The sequence below is a fragment of the Macaca mulatta genome, chromosome 4 (assembly GCF_049350105.2).
Source record: "Macaca mulatta isolate MMU2019108-1 chromosome 4, T2T-MMU8v2.0, whole genome shotgun sequence".
Taxonomy (NCBI): Eukaryota; Metazoa; Chordata; class Mammalia; order Primates; family Cercopithecidae; genus Macaca; species Macaca mulatta.
Window position 1 is genome coordinate 126518631 of NC_133409.1, and position 19106 is coordinate 126537736.

The 19106-nt window shown below is 35.4% G+C and overlaps 1 protein-coding gene across 1 annotated transcript in view; it reads left to right on the plus strand.

Annotated features, from left to right (window-relative positions):
* BMP5 (bone morphogenetic protein 5) overlaps positions 1-19106 on the plus strand; it is a 122986-nt gene that overhangs the window by 93355 nt on the left and 10525 nt on the right. The window contains exon 4 of the mRNA XM_001109809.4: positions 8251-8445. Within this exon, the coding sequence (XP_001109809.1) occupies positions 8251-8445 (195 nt within the window). The remainder of the gene's footprint in view (positions 1-8250; positions 8446-19106) is intronic.

The following is a 19106-nucleotide window of genomic DNA, read 5'->3' on the forward strand; positions in this document are numbered from 1 at the left end:
TTCTTTTTACTCAGAAAAATGCTTTATGATCAGCCTTCATATGTGAAGAAAATAAGCCCCAAATAGTAAAACTCCACATTTTTAAATTTATTATTTATAATTGAAACAATAATTGCACTTTTTTATGTGGTACAATGTGGTGTTTCAAAACATGAGTACAAAGTATAATGATCAAATCAAAGTGATTATCACATCCATCATTTTAAACATTTATTATTTCTTTGTGGTAGCAGCATTCAAAATGTGTTCCTGCAGAAGTAGTTACTATGGCATATTACATTAGGTATCTCAGTATCAGTTCTCTACTGCATATTTTAGAAAATATATTTTACTTTTTTTTCACTTTCTTTTTTCTGGGGTACAGCATAATTTATTTTTCTTCTATTTTGCTGGTACTAGACTGATCCCAAAGATCCTGGAAGTAGCCTGTGATCATTTGATAGGTTCATGTACAAGTCAAAAGGGAAGGTCAAATATTTAACAAATATGATTTTCTATATGATAGGTCAAGGTGGGAGAATCACCTGTGGTCAGGAGTTCGAGACCAGCCTGGCCAACATGGTGAAACCCTGTCTCTACTAAAAAAAATAGAAAAACTTCACCAGGCATGGTGGCACATGCCTCTTGTCCTAGCACTTGGGAGACTGAAGGAGGAGAATCACTTGCACCTGGGAGACTGAAGTTGCAGTGAGCCAAAATCACATCACTACACTCCAGCCTGGGCGACAGAATAAGACTCCATCTAAAAAAAAAAAAAAAAACCCAAAACATTGGAATAATATAGTAGCTGTAGCTGGTAAAAGAGTATCTCCTTTAGATACTCATAAGTTTCCCAAGTAACTACTCTAAGTTTCAAAGACCTCTTTAATCACTATAGGTAAAATGAAGAATACTAAAATTTTACTGCTGTGAAACAAACTAAAATGTGTTTGACATCTAAAAGCTTTTTGTCATTCATGTTGTAACAAAGAGTTTTTAAAGTTTTTGGTTGATTTCTGCTGAAATTCTGCTTCATTATAGTCTTATTAGAATCCCCCAGGCTTCTGAAGGAAAAGAATCTTTCATTTAAGATATGTACATTTTTTATTTTAAAAAGTCACATAATAACTGGAGAACAAAACAAAAAATAATTCACTGTTCTCATGGTTTTGTGAAAAGAATGTTTCTGCTGTCTTAAAATAAATGAGGGCTGTAAGACTGCTAACCAATCTTTTTGGGGCATGTGACAGATGATGTCTGTAAAGTTCATAGGACCTCAGGGGAAAGGTGCTATATATAAAGACAAGAGCTATTAAAAAGTAAGTGCTTTTGTGGAGGTAAACTACAGTTCCTAGCGTGAGATTCATATTTCCAGCGGCTGAAAATAGGGACCAAGTAAAACACATTTGTTGGGCTTGTCATGCCCGAGACAGTAAGCCCCTCATTTCAGAGTGATGTCCCATGGAAGGAAACTAATCATTTTCCATCACCTCAGTCCTGCCCTCCATGCAATAAAACATTTCAGCATACTGGACAGCTTCCACAACTGGGCACAGATCTCTGGCCATGCTGCTTTATGGTTCTCGGCTTCTTTGTCCTCAGGCCCTACTTTCTGGAGCCTCATGAGCTTGGGTTCTCAAGGGTTTGTGTTTCTCCCCCTGCATGACTTTAGTTACCATGCCAGTGTTTCTGACCAAATATCCTGTTTCTTTTCTAAGCCCCATCACTTTATCAAACTGTGGGGCATGACAGTATCTTCTGCAAAATTGTTAGAATGTCAACACTTTAAAAAATCTCTATCTCCTTTAAACTTCTTTATCCCTAACACACCCCGATCATATAGAAAAATGGATTTCTTCTACTGTTATATGTTACCAGGAGTTGTAACCACATTTTTTTTTTTTTGAGACGGAGTCTCGCTCTGTTGCCCAGGCTGGAGTGCAGTGGCACGATATCTCAGCTCACTGCAAGCTCTGCCTCCTGGGTTCAGACCATTCTCCTGCCTCAGCCTCCCAAGTAGCTGGGACTACAGGTGCCCGCCACCATGCCGGGCTAATTTTGTTTTTTTAGTAGAGACGGGGTTTCACCATGTTAGGCAGAATGGTCTCGATCTCCTGACCTCGTGATCGGCCTGCCTCAGCCTCCCAAAGTGCTGGGATTACAGGCGTAATCCACCATGCCTGGCCGTAACCACATTTCTTACCCACAGAAAACTCTCAACTCATAGTTCATATCAGTGTGTCAGGGTACTGCTACCAATAGCCCTTCCTGGATTTTATTTTTCCAGCATGTCTTTTTTTCCCCCCTTTACTTATGAGCCACAGAATCCTATGCTTGTTTGTACATATTATTACATTTGTCCCTTCCTTTGATTTTCACACATTACCAATAATATATAATTATCAATATATAATATTGGCAAAGTGACTTTTTTTTAAAGATTACTCTTTTAAATGTCAGGAAAAAGAAGAGATGAGAAAAGTCCCGCAAAGGTATTGTACACCAAACAATATTCCTGGGTTAAACAGAACCCCAGAATTACTGTGAAAAATCACTCAAAAATCTTATCCTGTTCTCTACAAGGAAAATTTTAATACTTAAAAAAGTTTAAAATCCCAACTTCTTCTCATTTTTGTTTGAATTTATAAAGCAATGTAAACCATTTGAAACCATTTGAAAAACAAGAATGTAATAAGGAGGAAGGCTGAATTTCCATTTGTGATACTTCAAGTCTATGTACTTAAGTCTGGCAACAGGTCTGCGCTTTTACAATGAAACTAAAAAAGACGCAAAATTTTCATCAAAGTATAACAAAATTGAAATTTGTAGCTAGATTACAATATACTTAAGATTATAGAAAATTTAAGTACATATTGAATTTAAGTAGACAAATTCTATCTTCCCCATGTTCCTTAAAATCTGATATAAAAATGATCTATTCTGTATTCTGGGTGGTGAATTCTATACTTTTTAAATGATCAGTTTGTAAAAAGGGTACAATTCGAGTATAATGTAGAGTCATAGAATCCATAATTTCACAGTACCAGAATCAAATTTAATCACAGGTTGAAAATAAGTGAAGATCAGATAGATGTGTGGATGTGAGACAATGCACTGATTTGACTACTGCTAAGGAGTCCATAATGGATACTGCAAGAGTCTTTTTGAAATGAAGGAAAGATAATTTGTGCACCAATTCCATCACAGGTGTTTTGGGTTAAGCAGTCAATTACTGTGGGTTTAGAGGAGAAAAAAGCAAACTGGAATGTATGCTAACATCTCAAAATGATATCAACGTTTAGACTCTGATAAATCCTCAAATGAATGTTTTTCAAACTGTGTATCCTAGAGGGAAACTCAATGATCATATTTGGAACCACTTATCCTTATAACATCAACATGTGTCTGAAGAGCTGTTTTATGTCAGAATCTCCTTTAATAACTGTGTTTAAAGAAATAAACATTTTGAAAGTCACATTTTCCAAAAGGAGTGGTCTGAAATACAAAACCAGTGAGTTTGGGATAGAGCTTTGGTTTGCCAACCTACCTTCCCTGTGACTATAAATGTGAAATAGTTTCAGTTGTGTTCTTAGGCAAATGTGACCACAATAGCCTGACCTCAGTACTTATATGAAGTCATTTGGGTTAGAGTAGCAGATCTAGAAGGACTGAATCTCCAGCCTCAATTATGGCAAAATTTAGTAGTTCAGAACTCCAGCCTCATCTACATCCTTTTTGATCTCTGTATGAATATAATAATTTCTTAGAAGATATAAGTCCAATCCTATGTTTGTTCACTGAGTTAATAAAACTGTAAAATAATATGCCCACATATTTGCTGCTTAAATTGTTTCACACTGAGATTTCTGTACAATAATTTTGAGGAGAAAATAAGATGAACAAGGTATAAATAGTTCTTAAACTTTTCATGAGCAAAGATTTAATTTTTTTTGTTGTGTTTTGTTTTTTGTTTGTTTTGTTTTTGTAAATCAAAAAAGACGGTATCTATGCCAATAACAAACTCTGGATGCCTACAATGATAGTCATTACCACTTTCATTTCATAATCCAAGTATTATATGACACCCAAACCTGAAATAATTGGGAATAAACAATGTTTCTTTGTGTCTAACTGCCACCAGCAAGATGACTGAAATGTTGGCACATCCTTCAAGAGCCTTTCCAGTCTCCTCTCTGCTGTCTCTTCTTCCCTCCCATTTGTGTGTTGAAGCTTGAAAAGCTCTCAGCAACCAAGCTTTTTACCTCCTATTACCACCCCATCCATTTGGCAGATCACATCCCTACCCTCTTTCCAGTGTCCACATCAAGGCGTGGATATCACACAAGGGAATTTTTCTCTTGCAATTGGAGCCACGTTATCCCATCACTGGCATTTTCTCTTGCTTTGGTATAGTTATTGATGCACATTGGAACTCCCAGTGTTGTCAGATTGCTGCTCCACTCAGCTTTGAGCTGGTACTACTTTCCGAAGTCAAAGCTGATGACTAATACGGAAGATCGTTTTGGGGCTCATTCTGTTGCTGCCATCCTAACCCAATGTGGAACTGCTCAGAAGCCATTCTTCTTATATAGAGAGAATCTTTGTTCACCACTTGTGTCACAGTCTGTTAATGAAGTTCCAAAGTAGTGCTACCTTGTCTTCCCAGTATTTTAGAGACTTTGGGTACAAAGGATGTATTAGATTTTCTTTGATTCCCTTTCTTTCTAGGAGTTACACATGCATCTATTGGAGCTGTGCCAGAAGTAACTCTGAGATACAGACTTAAAAAAATCACTGTGGCTCATCTTTTTCTTAAGATGACTTCTTGCCCACGAAATTGCTCAATATTCTTTAAATATATGCTTGGTGAATCAAATCTATCACTGTTCTAGCTATGCCTGAATGTGTCTGAATCCTAAGGTGACTAAGCTTGGGCTCAAGCTGGTATCCTTACCATCCTTTATTTTAATGTTCTTTTTGTTACCTCCCCCCCATTTTCATTTCCACTGTATATTCAATGCTTAATCTTTATGTATATTTTTAAAGTAGAAACTACTCTAAAACAAGAATCAGCTTTGAAAATTAAATCCATGGTGATACACACACGTAAAGGTAATGTGTTTCTAAATCAAAATGCTTTAGGTAGGCTTCTTCAGTTATATATTTGCAATATCTAAAGCATACCGTATGTTTAATCATACCATTTTAAAAGTTCAAATAAAGTTTTATAAAGAATTTACTATTTTTTAATACATGCAGTGTAGTCTAGGTTTCTATCAGTACTTCTACTAAAACAATTATTGAGTCTTTGAAAAGGTTTAGTCAGCATAATCAGTATAAGTGTATTGTGTCAGAAAGACTAGGTCAAATAGTTAATGCTTCTATGGTATAGCTCAAGACCAAGGGTAACTGAGCAAGCATTAACTTATGGAATGTTAATAGTCACCCCATTGCTGAAGTAAAAAGGAAACCAAGAGGAAACTTAATAATATTAAAAGTTATTTTAAAGGGAGTTCACATTGGTTTGAAGGGTACTTTGCTTCACATACAATATCCACTTTGTAAAACCCAAGAAACCCGTATTTGTAACATACACACATCTTTACAGTTTTTAGAACATAAATCTTCAGAGCAGTATTATTTCTCCACAGATAAAAATTAAAATATTGAAAGTCTTTGGAATAATAACAAAAGAAACCCCTTTGCAACCCAAAGGAAACTTGGAACTTCTTGTTAAGTGCTTCTTTAACTATAAAAGAGTCAGTGTGTGTTGTAATGAATGGAAAATTGATTTTATTGTATTCCATTTATGAACATCTCACAGCAACCTATTTCAGTATTAGAAAGATCATATATTAAAAATGATTTCTGCAGTCATCAATGTATACAAGTTAAAATTTAGTTCCTGTTAAATTAACACTTCATTAAAATATCAAAATAAAAGCTTCGACAAATACTTTATGTTGTACTCCAAGACAGAAAAAAAAAAGAAAAAATTTAAAGAACAGATTGCCAGTTATTCTATTCTATAACAGTTAAGTTTCTCAGTTCTTTTTTTATTTTTTATTTTTTTTTTCTTTTGCTGAGCTCTCTGTCACTGGAAACATCTTAAACCAATTTCAAGTGCTACACCTGAATAAACATGTTGTAAAAGTGTTTATGTATTGAAGTGGGTCAGTTCAAGGTATGGTATTTGGCTGGAACTTCTAATTTCTCTTTTTACAGTGAAAGGGCTGCCAGAAGGAGGAAGTCTGAGCTGAATTAATACATTTGTTACAGTGGAAGTAGAATGGAAACTGCTCTGACCACAAATCAAACTGCCTCTTTCATTTATGCCAGTGATAGAGTTTTTCTAAGAAATATAGACTCTGGCATAGAGCCACTGTAAGTTTGCATTTAAAAGAGAAATCTATATGCTTATTTGTTTAAGGTTTACTGCTTTGATTATTTGTAAGTCCCTTCTCTGGTAGGACTGAGTATAGTGACATTTGTGAGGCAGATGGCCATTTTAATACTTGTAGGAATTGAACAACTTTTCCCAGTAGGTCGTAAGACAATTGTGGAGGATACCTATGCTGTCTGAATTGATGCAGCCTTTTTTTTTAACCAATACCTCCACATTTAAAGGACCCCTGTGTCCCTCTCAACAGCTGCACAGCCTCATGCGACACGGTCTCATTTTCTGACAGTAGAAGGTCTCTGCACAATAGAAGTACACACAAAAGTTTTTATGCTGCCAAAATAAATTTCGTTAAGAGTGAGGGCTTATTTGCTAAAATGCCATCGATGCCATTTCGGGGACTTGCTTTCCTTTTCTTTCTTCTAAGGTGGGTCAGGTTTTATAATGGACTCAGGTTGCTCCACAGTCTTTACTGAATAAATATTTTAAGAAAACATGCACATCTCTCATGGGGCAAGCCAGAGTCAATCATGCACATATTTCAAACCACATTATATTATTCTTAAAAGATTGCTAACTTCTGTATCTAGAGTAGCAACTTTGCATAAGATACAAGTAATTCTTAACTAAATTTACAATTTAAGGTTTATCATCTTTGAATGATTTTCATTGAACCAGATATCAATGGTTTTCTTTTCCACATATATAGAAAATATAATTTTCAGTGATTATTTTAAATTAGAAGAGCCTAATAAAAACTATTAAAAGAGGATACTGTTAATACCTAACTCTAAGGCATTTGTGGAATCAAATTAAATAATGCATGGAAACTGCTTAGAAAAATGCCTAGCACAGCAACCACTCCAAAGTGATTTGACATAGTTGTAAGTATTATTATTATTACTAACCACATGGGAGAGGTACTTTATCAACTTTATCTCTAGGGCACCTTGACTTTTAACTCACTTCTATATATAGGCACTGGTTGTGTCCCTTTTCATTGATATATAACCACATCAAAGAACTCATAAGGGTCTGAGGCACAGGCTAGTTTATAGGCAAATTTGAGTCTCGAAGCTCATTTGGATTGTTTTTTCTTCTGAGAGTCTCCAGGCTTGGTTTGCCTCTTCTGAATTCCTTTCAGTAAACATTTAGGTGTGTCAAAACTCAGAAGGGGAGGAATTCCAAAGTTCCTGTGTTTATTTCACAATGCTTCATATTGATAATTATCAGGTTGATGCAAAGGTAATTGCAGTTTTTGCCACTACTTTTAATAGCTGCGGCTTAAAGCAGACCTCCATCCCCAGACTAGGCTTCCAGAATGACTTGTGAAGAGCTTTAAGTATAGTGCAGCTTAGTAAATGTTGCTGGGCACTGGCCAGAGGTGAAGGTGGAAAGGCTATCAGCACTAATTAACACTTGAAAGGTTTCGAATAGGCTGGAGAAAGTAGAAACACCCTGCCAAGTATTTGGCTTTTATAACTTGAAAGAAAATTATAGGGCATTTAGTGCAGAAGAGCCCATAGCTAATATTTTTTAAATTGCTATTTAATGTGGACATTTCCAGGCGAATGAGTAGTCAAATCTTCCAATTTATAATATTCCTAACTTCAAGGTCTCAGAAGCTATCAGTGAGTGAAAGCAGCTGGAGGGTGTTCTGTGGTGGAAGAATGATGCAAGATGAAAAAACATGCATGGATAATGGTCTGTAATAGTAAGCCTCAATATTTATAAGAATCTTGGCCTGTAAGGAAGGCATTCTGATGATGTTTTAAAACCTTTCCCCTTTTCAAAGTACCCTTGGAATTCATTCACATCAGGTAATTGTTCTTTCTTTTTCATAAACCAAGTGCTTTTGTATTACGTTCTAGGACGCAGTATCAACGTAAAATCTGCTGGACTCGTGGGAAGACAGGGACCTCAGTCAAAACAACCTTTCATGGTGGCCTTCTTCAAGGCGAGTGAGGTACTTCTTCGATCTGTGAGAGCAGCCAACAAACGAAAAAATCAAAACCGCAATAAATCCAGCTCTCATCAGGACTCCTCCAGAATGTCCAGTGTTGGAGGTAAGAATAAACCCAAGCAGCAGTTATGCACAGAGAGTTATGGGGTCGTATGTTGCAAATCAAGTAGCCACAATAAATTTACCCTCTGTATATACCTTCAGATGGTATATTAAATCTTCCAGTGATGTTTCTAGCATCCCAGAATGTTTCATCAGTGAATCACTCAGTAATTCATTTTAAAATACGTATGAGTTGCTTTCATATGTTGAAAGATTCAGTTCAAATTCAAATCAGGATGGCAGTAATAGAAATATGAAATGGCTAGATCAACAAAATCTCGCCAGAACTGAGCTACACAACTTGCTGAGCTAACTTCCTCAGGGCCTCTCAAAAATGGATGGGCAACCAGGTAAATTAAACATAAAATCCTTTCTTTAGTACTTAAGGCAATACATTTGAATTATGCCACTCAGTTTTATTTTCTGAAATTAGCAGGAGAATGACATGGAGAAGACAATGATTAAAACGATATTTATCTTTTTATTTGGAGGACTGTTATCTAGATAATTTTCTTCAGGTGTGTCTACACACACATACACACAATCTTTCAACAAAATATTACAAATGCACAATTGATGTCAAAGTCCTTGCAAATTAATCTGTTAATTATAGGGGGATCAAATTTCAATTGATCAGAAAGCATCTAACTGCCAAAATTTGTAGTGGCTTAATCGTATTATTTATACTAAGAAGTACCTTGTTTAGTCCAGGATGCAAACAGTAAGCTGTTACATGAAAATGGTGGCTATTTTAGTCCAAAAAATTGATTTTGTTTATAAAAATAAATTTGAAGGGGGAACTCATCCTGGAACATCTCCATTTAGCACCACATACTTATCTATTTGTCAAATATGCATTATTCTGTGTTAATGGCCAATTTATGCATAGTACTCTGCCAGGAACGATGGATGAACTGATAAACAAGAGTCATGATTCCTATATATATTATTTTAGCAAATTGAAATTCTAACTTCAAACAGTCTTTGCCATTATTCCTAAAATCTTCATTTTTTCCAGGTTACTTGAAAATGACAGATCATATAGCAGCTATTTATTACTCAAACATGCATGAGTGTTTAGATGAGAAATAGATGAAGACTTTTGTTTGTTTTTATTTGCTCAGAGATGCTCCATAAAATTACTAAGTGGAATTCACTGTACTCTTCCTAAAGGGAAGGCACCAGGAGAATCATGTTAGAAAGAAGTCCTATTTGTGTGTCAAGCAACAGAAGCAGGAGGGAAGATTTCTGTATGGAATTGTTTTATACTGAATTAAATGCTACTTATAAAGTGATGTTTTAAAATAATTTTCCAACAAAGAAATTTAACCACTTTTAGTAAAGCATGACACTAGTGCCTTATTACAAAGCTATTTTTTAAAGATCTTCACAAGATATTTAGTTTGGCACAAAGTTGTAATTACTTAATATGAAAGGTGGAGAAAAATAACTTTCTAAGACCTTTTCTTCCTGGTAAATACTAGGCTGTCAAACTTGTATATTTTTCTTTTCATGTAGAATGGTTCTAAGTTCGGTTGAAATGTTTTTAATTTAATGTAGCAGACTGTATTAAAAAAAGTTTTGCTAAACCTTGAATAGAATAGTAAATAATTTTGGAGGAAATTACAAAAGGAAAAGTAGAAGTTACATACTTATTATTAGAGCTCATAATGACTCTGGCAGAGGTGTTCCAGTGACTGAAATCATCAAAGTCCTTTTCCCTATTGGTTAACTCTATTTATCTTTTCTTCCTGACCACAAGAAACAAATGTACGTCTATAACCAGAGATGAATAAAACACATGGAGCAGAAATCATGTAACTTTTCACCAATTTCCTAACACCATTTAGAGTACAAAATTATTCTAATATAGACCAATATTTTCTTTCTGAAATTTTGTCATTGGCAACCATTTCTGTGAAATATGTGGTAGATGGTTTTGGAGTGTGTTCATATTTTGATAATAAGAAGAAAGAAAGTAGCTGGTTTGTGTCTATAAGACTTAACCTTTCAATAGGTAGTAATCAAGCAGTCTGGGAAAATCCTCATAGGATTTGGCGTAAAAGACAGGGCTTTAAGGAAAGGGAATGCTAATATAAACAGAACATTTGACACTTTGGAGACTTGAAATGCCAGTGAAATTTAAAAATTATCCAAATATAAATAACAAAGTTGTAATAGTAACAAGATTTTACAATAAAATATTGTGCAAAGGCTCTATGGATAAGAAGGGGTGGGGTTGGGATGGAGTTAGGGAGGAAAGTTGTATTGCAGGTTTGCTTGATTGCAAGTTTTTTTGTAAAGCATGTTGTCAGATGTCGAAAATCTCCATTAGTAGAGAAGAATTAAAACTCAAGTCATTTCTGCTATCTTTATCTCATTTCTTTTCTACTTCAACGATTCTTGCTTTCTGACTTCCCAATGTTCTTTTTTTCTTCCATATTCCTGTGGGAGAGCATAGAACAGTAACCAGCACAAAATAGGAGTCCCCAAAATACTTGTTGAGTAAATTAATGTGTTGACAGCATAGGAAAAACTAACTTCCTTTTTCAGGTAAAGGTATATAGAACCATTACTTCCAGGTTTCCTGCAGAAACTGCCCGGCACTGCTTGTTCCTCTTCAGGTTTTGGCAAGATGGTTGAGCAGATACATTGTGGAAGATATTTCCTGTTTCATGTTGAGGCAGCACAAAGGGTATTTCTTTGAATTTGTGTGTGAGAGGAAGAAAAATGGAGCCAATAGCTAAATTCTAAGCTAGCTATTCTTGAAGATATAAAGGCACTAGGTTGATACGACTTTTTAAAAAAACATCCAGAACATGATGCTGTTTGAAGGAGTATATTCAGTGTTGAAAAGAATAGAGTACAGGCATACGATGTTTTATTGCATTTTGCTTTGTTGTGTTTCAAAGATAATGTGTTTTTTTTACAAACTGAAGTTTTGTGGCAGTCCTGCATTAAGCAAGTCTATTGGTGACATTTTTTCCAAAAGCATTTGCTCTCTCAATTTCTCTGTGTCATATTTTGATAATACTTGCAATATTTCAAAATTTTACTATTATTATATTTGTTATGGTTTATGTTATCAGTGATCTTTGATATTTATTGGTAATTGTTTTGTGGCACCACAAACTTTACCCATATAAGATGGGAAGTAAACGTTATGGGTGTTCTGATTCCTCCAACAATCGGTCATTACCCCATCTCTCTCCCTTTTCTTGGGTTCCCTATTCCCTGAGACACAACAATATTGAAATAAGTTCAGTTAGTACCCCACAATGGCCTAAAGGTGTTCAAATGAAAGGAAGATTTGCATATCTCTCACTTTAAATCAAAAGCTAGTAATGATTATGCTTATTGATGAACACATGTTGAAAGTCCAGATAGACCGAAACCTAGGCCTCTTGTGCCAAGCTGTTAGTCAAGCTGTGACTGCAAAGGAAAAGTACTTGAAGAAAATTAAAAGTGTGACTTCATCAACATAATAATGATAAGAAAGTGAAATCGTTTTCTTGCTGATGTGGAGAAAGTTTGAGTGGCCTGGATTGAAGATCCAACCAGCCACAACATTCCCTTATACCAAAGCCTAATACAGAGCAAAGCCTTGACTCGCCTCAATTCTGTGAAGGCTGAGAGAGGTAAGGAAGCTGCTGAAGAAAAGTCTGAAAGTAGCAGATGTTGGTTCATGAGGTTTAAGGAAAGAAGCTATCTCCATAGCAAAAAAGTGCAAGGTGAAACAGCAAGCATTGATGAAGAAGCTATATCAAGTTATCCAGGAGATATATCTAAGTAATCACTGATGAAGATAGCTACAATGAACCACAGATTTTTAATGTAGATTAAGAAGCCTTATTGAAAGAAGATGTTATGTAGGACTTTCATAGCTAGAGAGGAGTCAATGGCTGGCTTCAAAGCTTCTGACAATCTGACTCTCTTGTTATGGGCTAATATACCTGGTGAGATTAAGTTGAAAGACAATGCTTATTTACCATTCTGAAAATCCATGGACCCCTAAGTATCATGCTTAATCTACTCTTCCTGGGCTCTGCAAATGGAACAACAAAACCTGGATGAACAGTGCATCTGTTGATAGCATGGTTTACTAAATATTTTAGGCACACTGTTGAAACCTATTGTCCAGAAAAAAGATTCCTTTCAAAATATTACTGCCCATTGACAATGTGCTTGATCACCCAAGAGCTCTGATGGACATACACGAGTAGATTAACGGTGTTTATCATGCTTGCTAGCACAACATCCATTCTGCTGCCCATGGATGAAGGAGTAGTTTTGACTTTCAAGTTTTATTATTTTAAAAATTTATTGTGTAATACTGTAGCTTCCATAAATAGTGATTCCCCTTCAGGATCTAGGCAACCTTCTGGAAAGGATTCACCATTCTAGATGCCATTAAGAACATCCGTGATTTATGAGGGGTCGAAATATCAACATTAACAAGGGTTTGGAAGAAGTTGATTCCTACACCTCTTGGATGAGTTTGAGGGGTTCAAGACTTCAGTGGAGGAAGTCATTGCAGATGTGGTAGAAATAGCAAGAGAACTTGAATTACAAGTGGAACCTGAAGATGTGACTGGATTGCTGCAATCTCATAATAAAACTTGAATGAATGAGGCGTTGCTTCTTATGGTTGAACAAAAAAAGTGGTTTCTGGAGATAGAATCTTCTCCTGGTGAAGATACCGTGAATACAGTTGTAATGACACAAAGGAATTAGCATTTTAAATAAGTTTATTTACTAGAGTAGAGGCAGCATTTGAGAGGATCAACTCCAATTTTAAAAGAAGACCTACACAAAGTAAAGTGCTATCAAACAGCCTTGCACACTACAAAGAATCTTTTGTGAAAGGAAGAGTCCATCAATGTGACAAATTTTATTGTTGCCTTTTAAGAAATTGCCACAGCCACATCAACCTTCAGCAATCACCAACCTCATCAGTCAGCAAGTATCAACATTGAGACAAGACCCTTTATTAGCAAAAAGATTACAACTTGCTGAAGATTCAGATGATCACCAGCATTTTTTAATCAATAGATTATTTTTAACTAAGGAATGTACGTTTTTAAACATATAATCCAATTGCACACTTAATAGACTGCAGTATAATGTAGCCATAACTTTTACATGCTCTGGGAAACCAAAAAAATTGATACTCACTTTATTGTGATGTTCACTTCATTGCAGTGGTCTGGAACTAAATTCACAGTATCTCCCCAGTAAATGTCTCTGACATATGCCTGTATGAAGAACCCAAAAGAACTAACAGAGCAAATGGCAAGTCCTAGATCATTACAGAACTGCTAAGAAAGGTTGCTTATTTATAATCCTTTGGGTATATACCCAGTAATGGGATGGCTGGGTCATATGGTACATCTAGTTCTAGATCCTTGAGGAATCGCCATACTGTTTTCCATAATGGTTGAACTAGTTTACAATCCCACCAACAGTGTAAAAGTGTTCCTATTTCTCCACATCCTCTCCAGCACCTGTTGTTTCCTGACTTTTGAATGATCGCCATTCTAACTGGTGTGAGATGGTATCTCATTGTGGTTTTGATTTGCGTTTCTCTGATGGCCAGTGATGATGAGCATTTTTTCATGTGTCTATTGGCTGTATGAATGTCTTCTTTTGAGAAATGTCTGTTCATATCCTTTGCCCACTTTTTGATGGGGTTGTTTGTTTTTTTCTTGTAAATTTGTTTGAGTTCTTTGTAGGTTCTGGATATTAGCCCTTTGTCAGATGAGTAGATTGCAAAAATTTTCTCCCATTCCACGTATGTTTATTGCAGCACTATTCACAATAGCAAAGACTTGGAATCAACCCATATGTCCATCAGTGACAGACTGGATTAAGAAAATGTGGCACATATACACCATGGAATACTATGCAGCCATAAAAAAGGATGAGTTTGTGTCCTTTGTAGGGACATGGATGCAGCTGGAAACCATCATTCTTAGCAAACTATCACAAGAACAGAAAACCAAACACTGCATGTTCTCACTCATAGGTGGGAACTGAACAATGAGATCACTTGGACTCAGGAAGGGGAACATCACACACCGGGGCCTATCATGGGGAGGGGGGAGGGGGGAGGGATTGCACTGGGAGTTATACCTGATGTAAATGACGAGTTGATGGGTGCAGCACACCAACATGGCACAAGTATACATATGTAACAAACCTGCACGTTATGCACAGGTACCCTACAACTTAAAGTATAATAATAATAAATAAATTTTTTTTAAAAAAAAAAAGGTTGCTTATTGTATGCTGGATACTGAGAATCTTTGAAAAAGAATCCAATCATGTAGTGGCCCTGCCTACATCCACGGTGATTTCGCAGGGCAAGTCTTTGGCATAGAGGTGCTCTTCAACTTACAATGGGGTTATATCCCAATAAACCCAACAAAAGTTTACAGTACTATAAGCTCAAATATCATAGCTTAGCCTAGCCTCCCTTACACGTGTCCAGAACATTTACATTAGCCTACAGTTGGGCAAACTCACCTAACAAAAGGCCTATTTTACAATTAAGTTTTGAATATCTTATGTAATTTATTGGACACTCTACTGAAAGTGAAAAACAGAATGGTTGTATGGGTGCTCTCAGTATGATTTCTACTGAATGTGTATTGCTTTCAAACCCTCATCAATTTAAAAAATCGTAAGTCAAAGCATTGTAAATCAGATACAATGCATAGTTACTAAAATTGAAACATTCTGCTCTCATTCTCAACTTTGATAGACACTATCTCTTGCCTAATGAATACAATGTAAATTTATGCCTCTTGGAACAACAGATATTAGTCAAAACAAGAAGAGAATTAATTGAACTTATTTCCATAGAATATTTTATATAATATACATTTTTAGTATTTAGAAATAATAAAATCAAAAAGCTAAACTTCTCCCTTGTTTACCTAATCCATACATAATAGATTCCCTTAATATGCTGATATCAACATGGTACAAACCTCTCTGTCATCTGAGAGAATACATTTTTGTTATATACTTTAAATTACATGAGTTATATATTTTAAAGGTTTAATAAACAATGATTAGCCATATTTCAAATAAGGTGAGCTAATTGTTTTTAACTGTTGTCACATAGTATTAGCATCAGTTTATTTAATCATGTCACTCCAAAAAGACATTTTGCTTTTTTCCAAGTTGGGACTCTCAAAATAAATGCTGTACTGAAAATACTGCAATGCTGCACAAATGAGAATATTTCTAATCCACATAATTGTGACAGTAACTAATATTAAAAATTGCTATCTGTGACCTGAATCGTGAAAAATTTTGGAAACCCCTCCTGAAACAAGTATTTTGATGCATATAATATGTTGTTAGCTAGCTCTATCTATACATTTATCTATCGTCTATCCATCATTTAATATGACTTCACTACTTACTAGTTGTATACTCTTGCACAAGATAGGTTACCTCTCTCTGACTGTTTCTTCATGCTTAAAGTGGGAATGTTAATTATGCCTGCCTTGCAGAGCAGGATTACGTGAGTTGTGAGGATTAAATGAGTTATTGCATATAACTAATATAAAATAGTGGTACATGGTAAATGCTCATTAAGAATTGAACATTATAATGGCTTTTATAGAACTGGTATGCAAAGAGTTCAGACTCTTACATCAGAGAAAACTACAAGTTCACACTCTCTCTCTTATAAGTACCCATACCTGTGGTCACGGGATTTCTTATCTTTGGATACTCTAGAAACAAGGGAAATTTTAGAGTCTTTAACCTAATTTGGCTAATCTATATTAGCAATTAACTACACACCTTAAAAAAGACTTGCCAATAGACATTAAGGCATTGTGTCTGTTGTCAAGTTTCTCTCTAGGAAAAATTCACAGGGAGAATATATCTGGGTATAATTTCTTATAAGTAATATTTATTCAGTATTAAATAAACTCCCATTATATGCCAGGCACAACATTATAAAACTATATGCTATGTACTATATTAACTATATGGCCCAAAATACTACATGAGGGACTTATCTGAGAACAAATAGACATTTTCCAGAAATACAGACATGGATGAAACCATTTCAGATTGTAGAAAGGAAAGGGCTCTACAGTTGTGGAGCCATGAACCATTTTCAAATGGCTGGGGGATGCATGTATTTTTATGTGAGAGGACTGTGATATCAGTTAGGAAATTATTCAGGGGCCAAATCATAAAGAGTAGGGTATGTGATGATAAGGAGCAGTGATGTCTTTGCATGGGCAATTGGACAAAGAAGAGCCGTAATCAGATATGCATTTTAAAAAGTTAATTTTGGCCACAGAGTGCAGAGTGGAATGCCAAGGGTGGAGACAGAAAACTCAAATAATGATTAGGAGTCTAGTATAATACTCCAAGCAATGAAGATCATAGATTGGAGAGAGAGATGTAGGAACCAAAACACATGGGATAGGGCCAGCAGGGGTTTGAAGAGGATGGATAACCCAGCACTCTGGAGAGGGGAGTGTTGAGAATAAGTGGAATGTGTAGGGAAAAGATGTAGCTATAAGCCAAATTGTTAGATGTAGGATGAGGCTGACCAAATGCCACAGGAAACAAAGAAAGCAAAAATAATAAAATGGAGCCTCCTTGGGGAACTTCAATACTGTAAGTATAGGCAAAGGAGAAAAAGGAATTCCATAAAATAAGCCAAAAGAATATCATCAGAGACGTCAAAGAGGAGCAGGGGTAAAGTGTTATTTTAGAATCTAAGGTTACCAGAAGAAGACATTGAGGAAGGATGAGGCAAGCAAAAGTGCAAAGGGCTTCCAACAGGACACCTAGATTAAGTAGTGAAATTGATCAACTAATGGGGCTTTGTGGATCCACTTAATACAGGATCTGAGGGGGAAAAATGAAAATCAAGAAGCTTACTAAATTTTCTGTCCTGGCCACTAGGTGACTGATGGTCCTATTAACAAAAATAGTGAATACTGAGTGTGAGGTCAGAAGTAGAAATAGTGAGCAGGAGGCATCAGGAAACTGTCCTTTAGAGGTGTCTGGCAAATTCAGGTTTGTGGATAGATTTTTATATGAAGGAGCTCTAAAGTGAGGACGTTAATTACATGATCCACATGGATACTTTGCTGAGCAGAGTTATGCAAACACATTAGAGAGTTATTTTGTGGTGTTTTGTGTCACACGTTGGTACCTACAGAAACACAAAATTGTGTTAATATATCTACAAAATAAACAACAGTAATTACTACTGGCTTGTGTGTAAATTCAAGTGAATAATTCACTGGGTATAGAAGATAATGATTGAGCTAGAGCAACAATAGCATTTTAAAGCCCCTTATCTTTGGGTAGGATTGTTATTTATTTTTGGGTTTATCATGAATTTTTCTACCCCCAAGATCATATAAAAATTTGTATTATGATAGTACCATTCCTGCTTTTTCAACTCTTGTACTTCATTCATTTGTCATTTAAAATTTTTATAAATAAATTAAGGTCTTCTGTCCTGATGCTTTAGGTGTCAACTTCCTTTTTCCCTTTTTCTCTCTGGGAAATAAGAGTGAAAAAACTAATATCTCCTCTTTTGCTTTGAAGCAGCAGCATATCATATTTGGCTCATTTAAGCTGTTGTCATGGTTAAATGTTAAATTTTATTTCTAATTTTTATTTGCTTTTATAGCTGTATCTGTGTTTCATCCCCTTAAGAAACTAATACTATGTTCTGAAGAAAAAAAAATGGTGTATGAAGGTTTTTGTACTTGATTGTCTCTTGTCCAGTTCACAGAAAGTCTATCCCATGTTTATTTATTTGTTTTTGTCAGTAACTATTATGCAGAGCTTTGAAAGTCCATGCAGATTTCAGGAATTTGTTTTCATTGATACATAATAATTATACATATTCATGGGGTACATGCAATATTTTGATAGATGTATACAATGTGTAATGATCAAATCAAGGTAATTAAGATATCCATCACATCAAATATTTATCATTTCTTTGCATTGGGAACATTCCTAATCTCGTCTTCTAGTTATTTTGAAATGTAGAATTAATTATTGTTAACCGTTGTCACCATACTGTGCTATTGAACACCACAACTGATTTCATCTGTACGTTTTTTAAAAAGCTGTATTTTTTTAATCCATTAGCCAGTTCTTGTTCCCCTCTTTCTGCTACCATTCCCAGCTTTTGGTAACCACCATTCTACTCTCTTATCTTCATGAGATCAATTTTTTTTTTTTAGCTTACACATATGACTAAGAACATGGGATATTTGTCTCTCTGTGACTGGCTTACCTCACTTAACATCTTCCAGTTTCATCCATGTTGCTCTAATTGACAGAATTTCATTCTTTTTATGGCTGAATAATAAGCCACTGTGTATATGTACCACATTTTCTTTATCCATTCATCCATTGATGGACACTTATGTTGCTTCTGTATCTTGTGAACAGTGCTGCAATATGGGAGTGCAGATATATCTTCAACATATTGATTTCCTTTGTTTTGGATATATACCCAGCGATGAGATTGCTTGATGATATGGTAGCTCTACTTTCACTTTTGGGAGGAACCTCAAAAAAATGGTTGTATTAATTTACATTTCCACCAATAGTGTACTAGTGTTCTTCTTATCACATTCAGGATTTTTTGTGTGT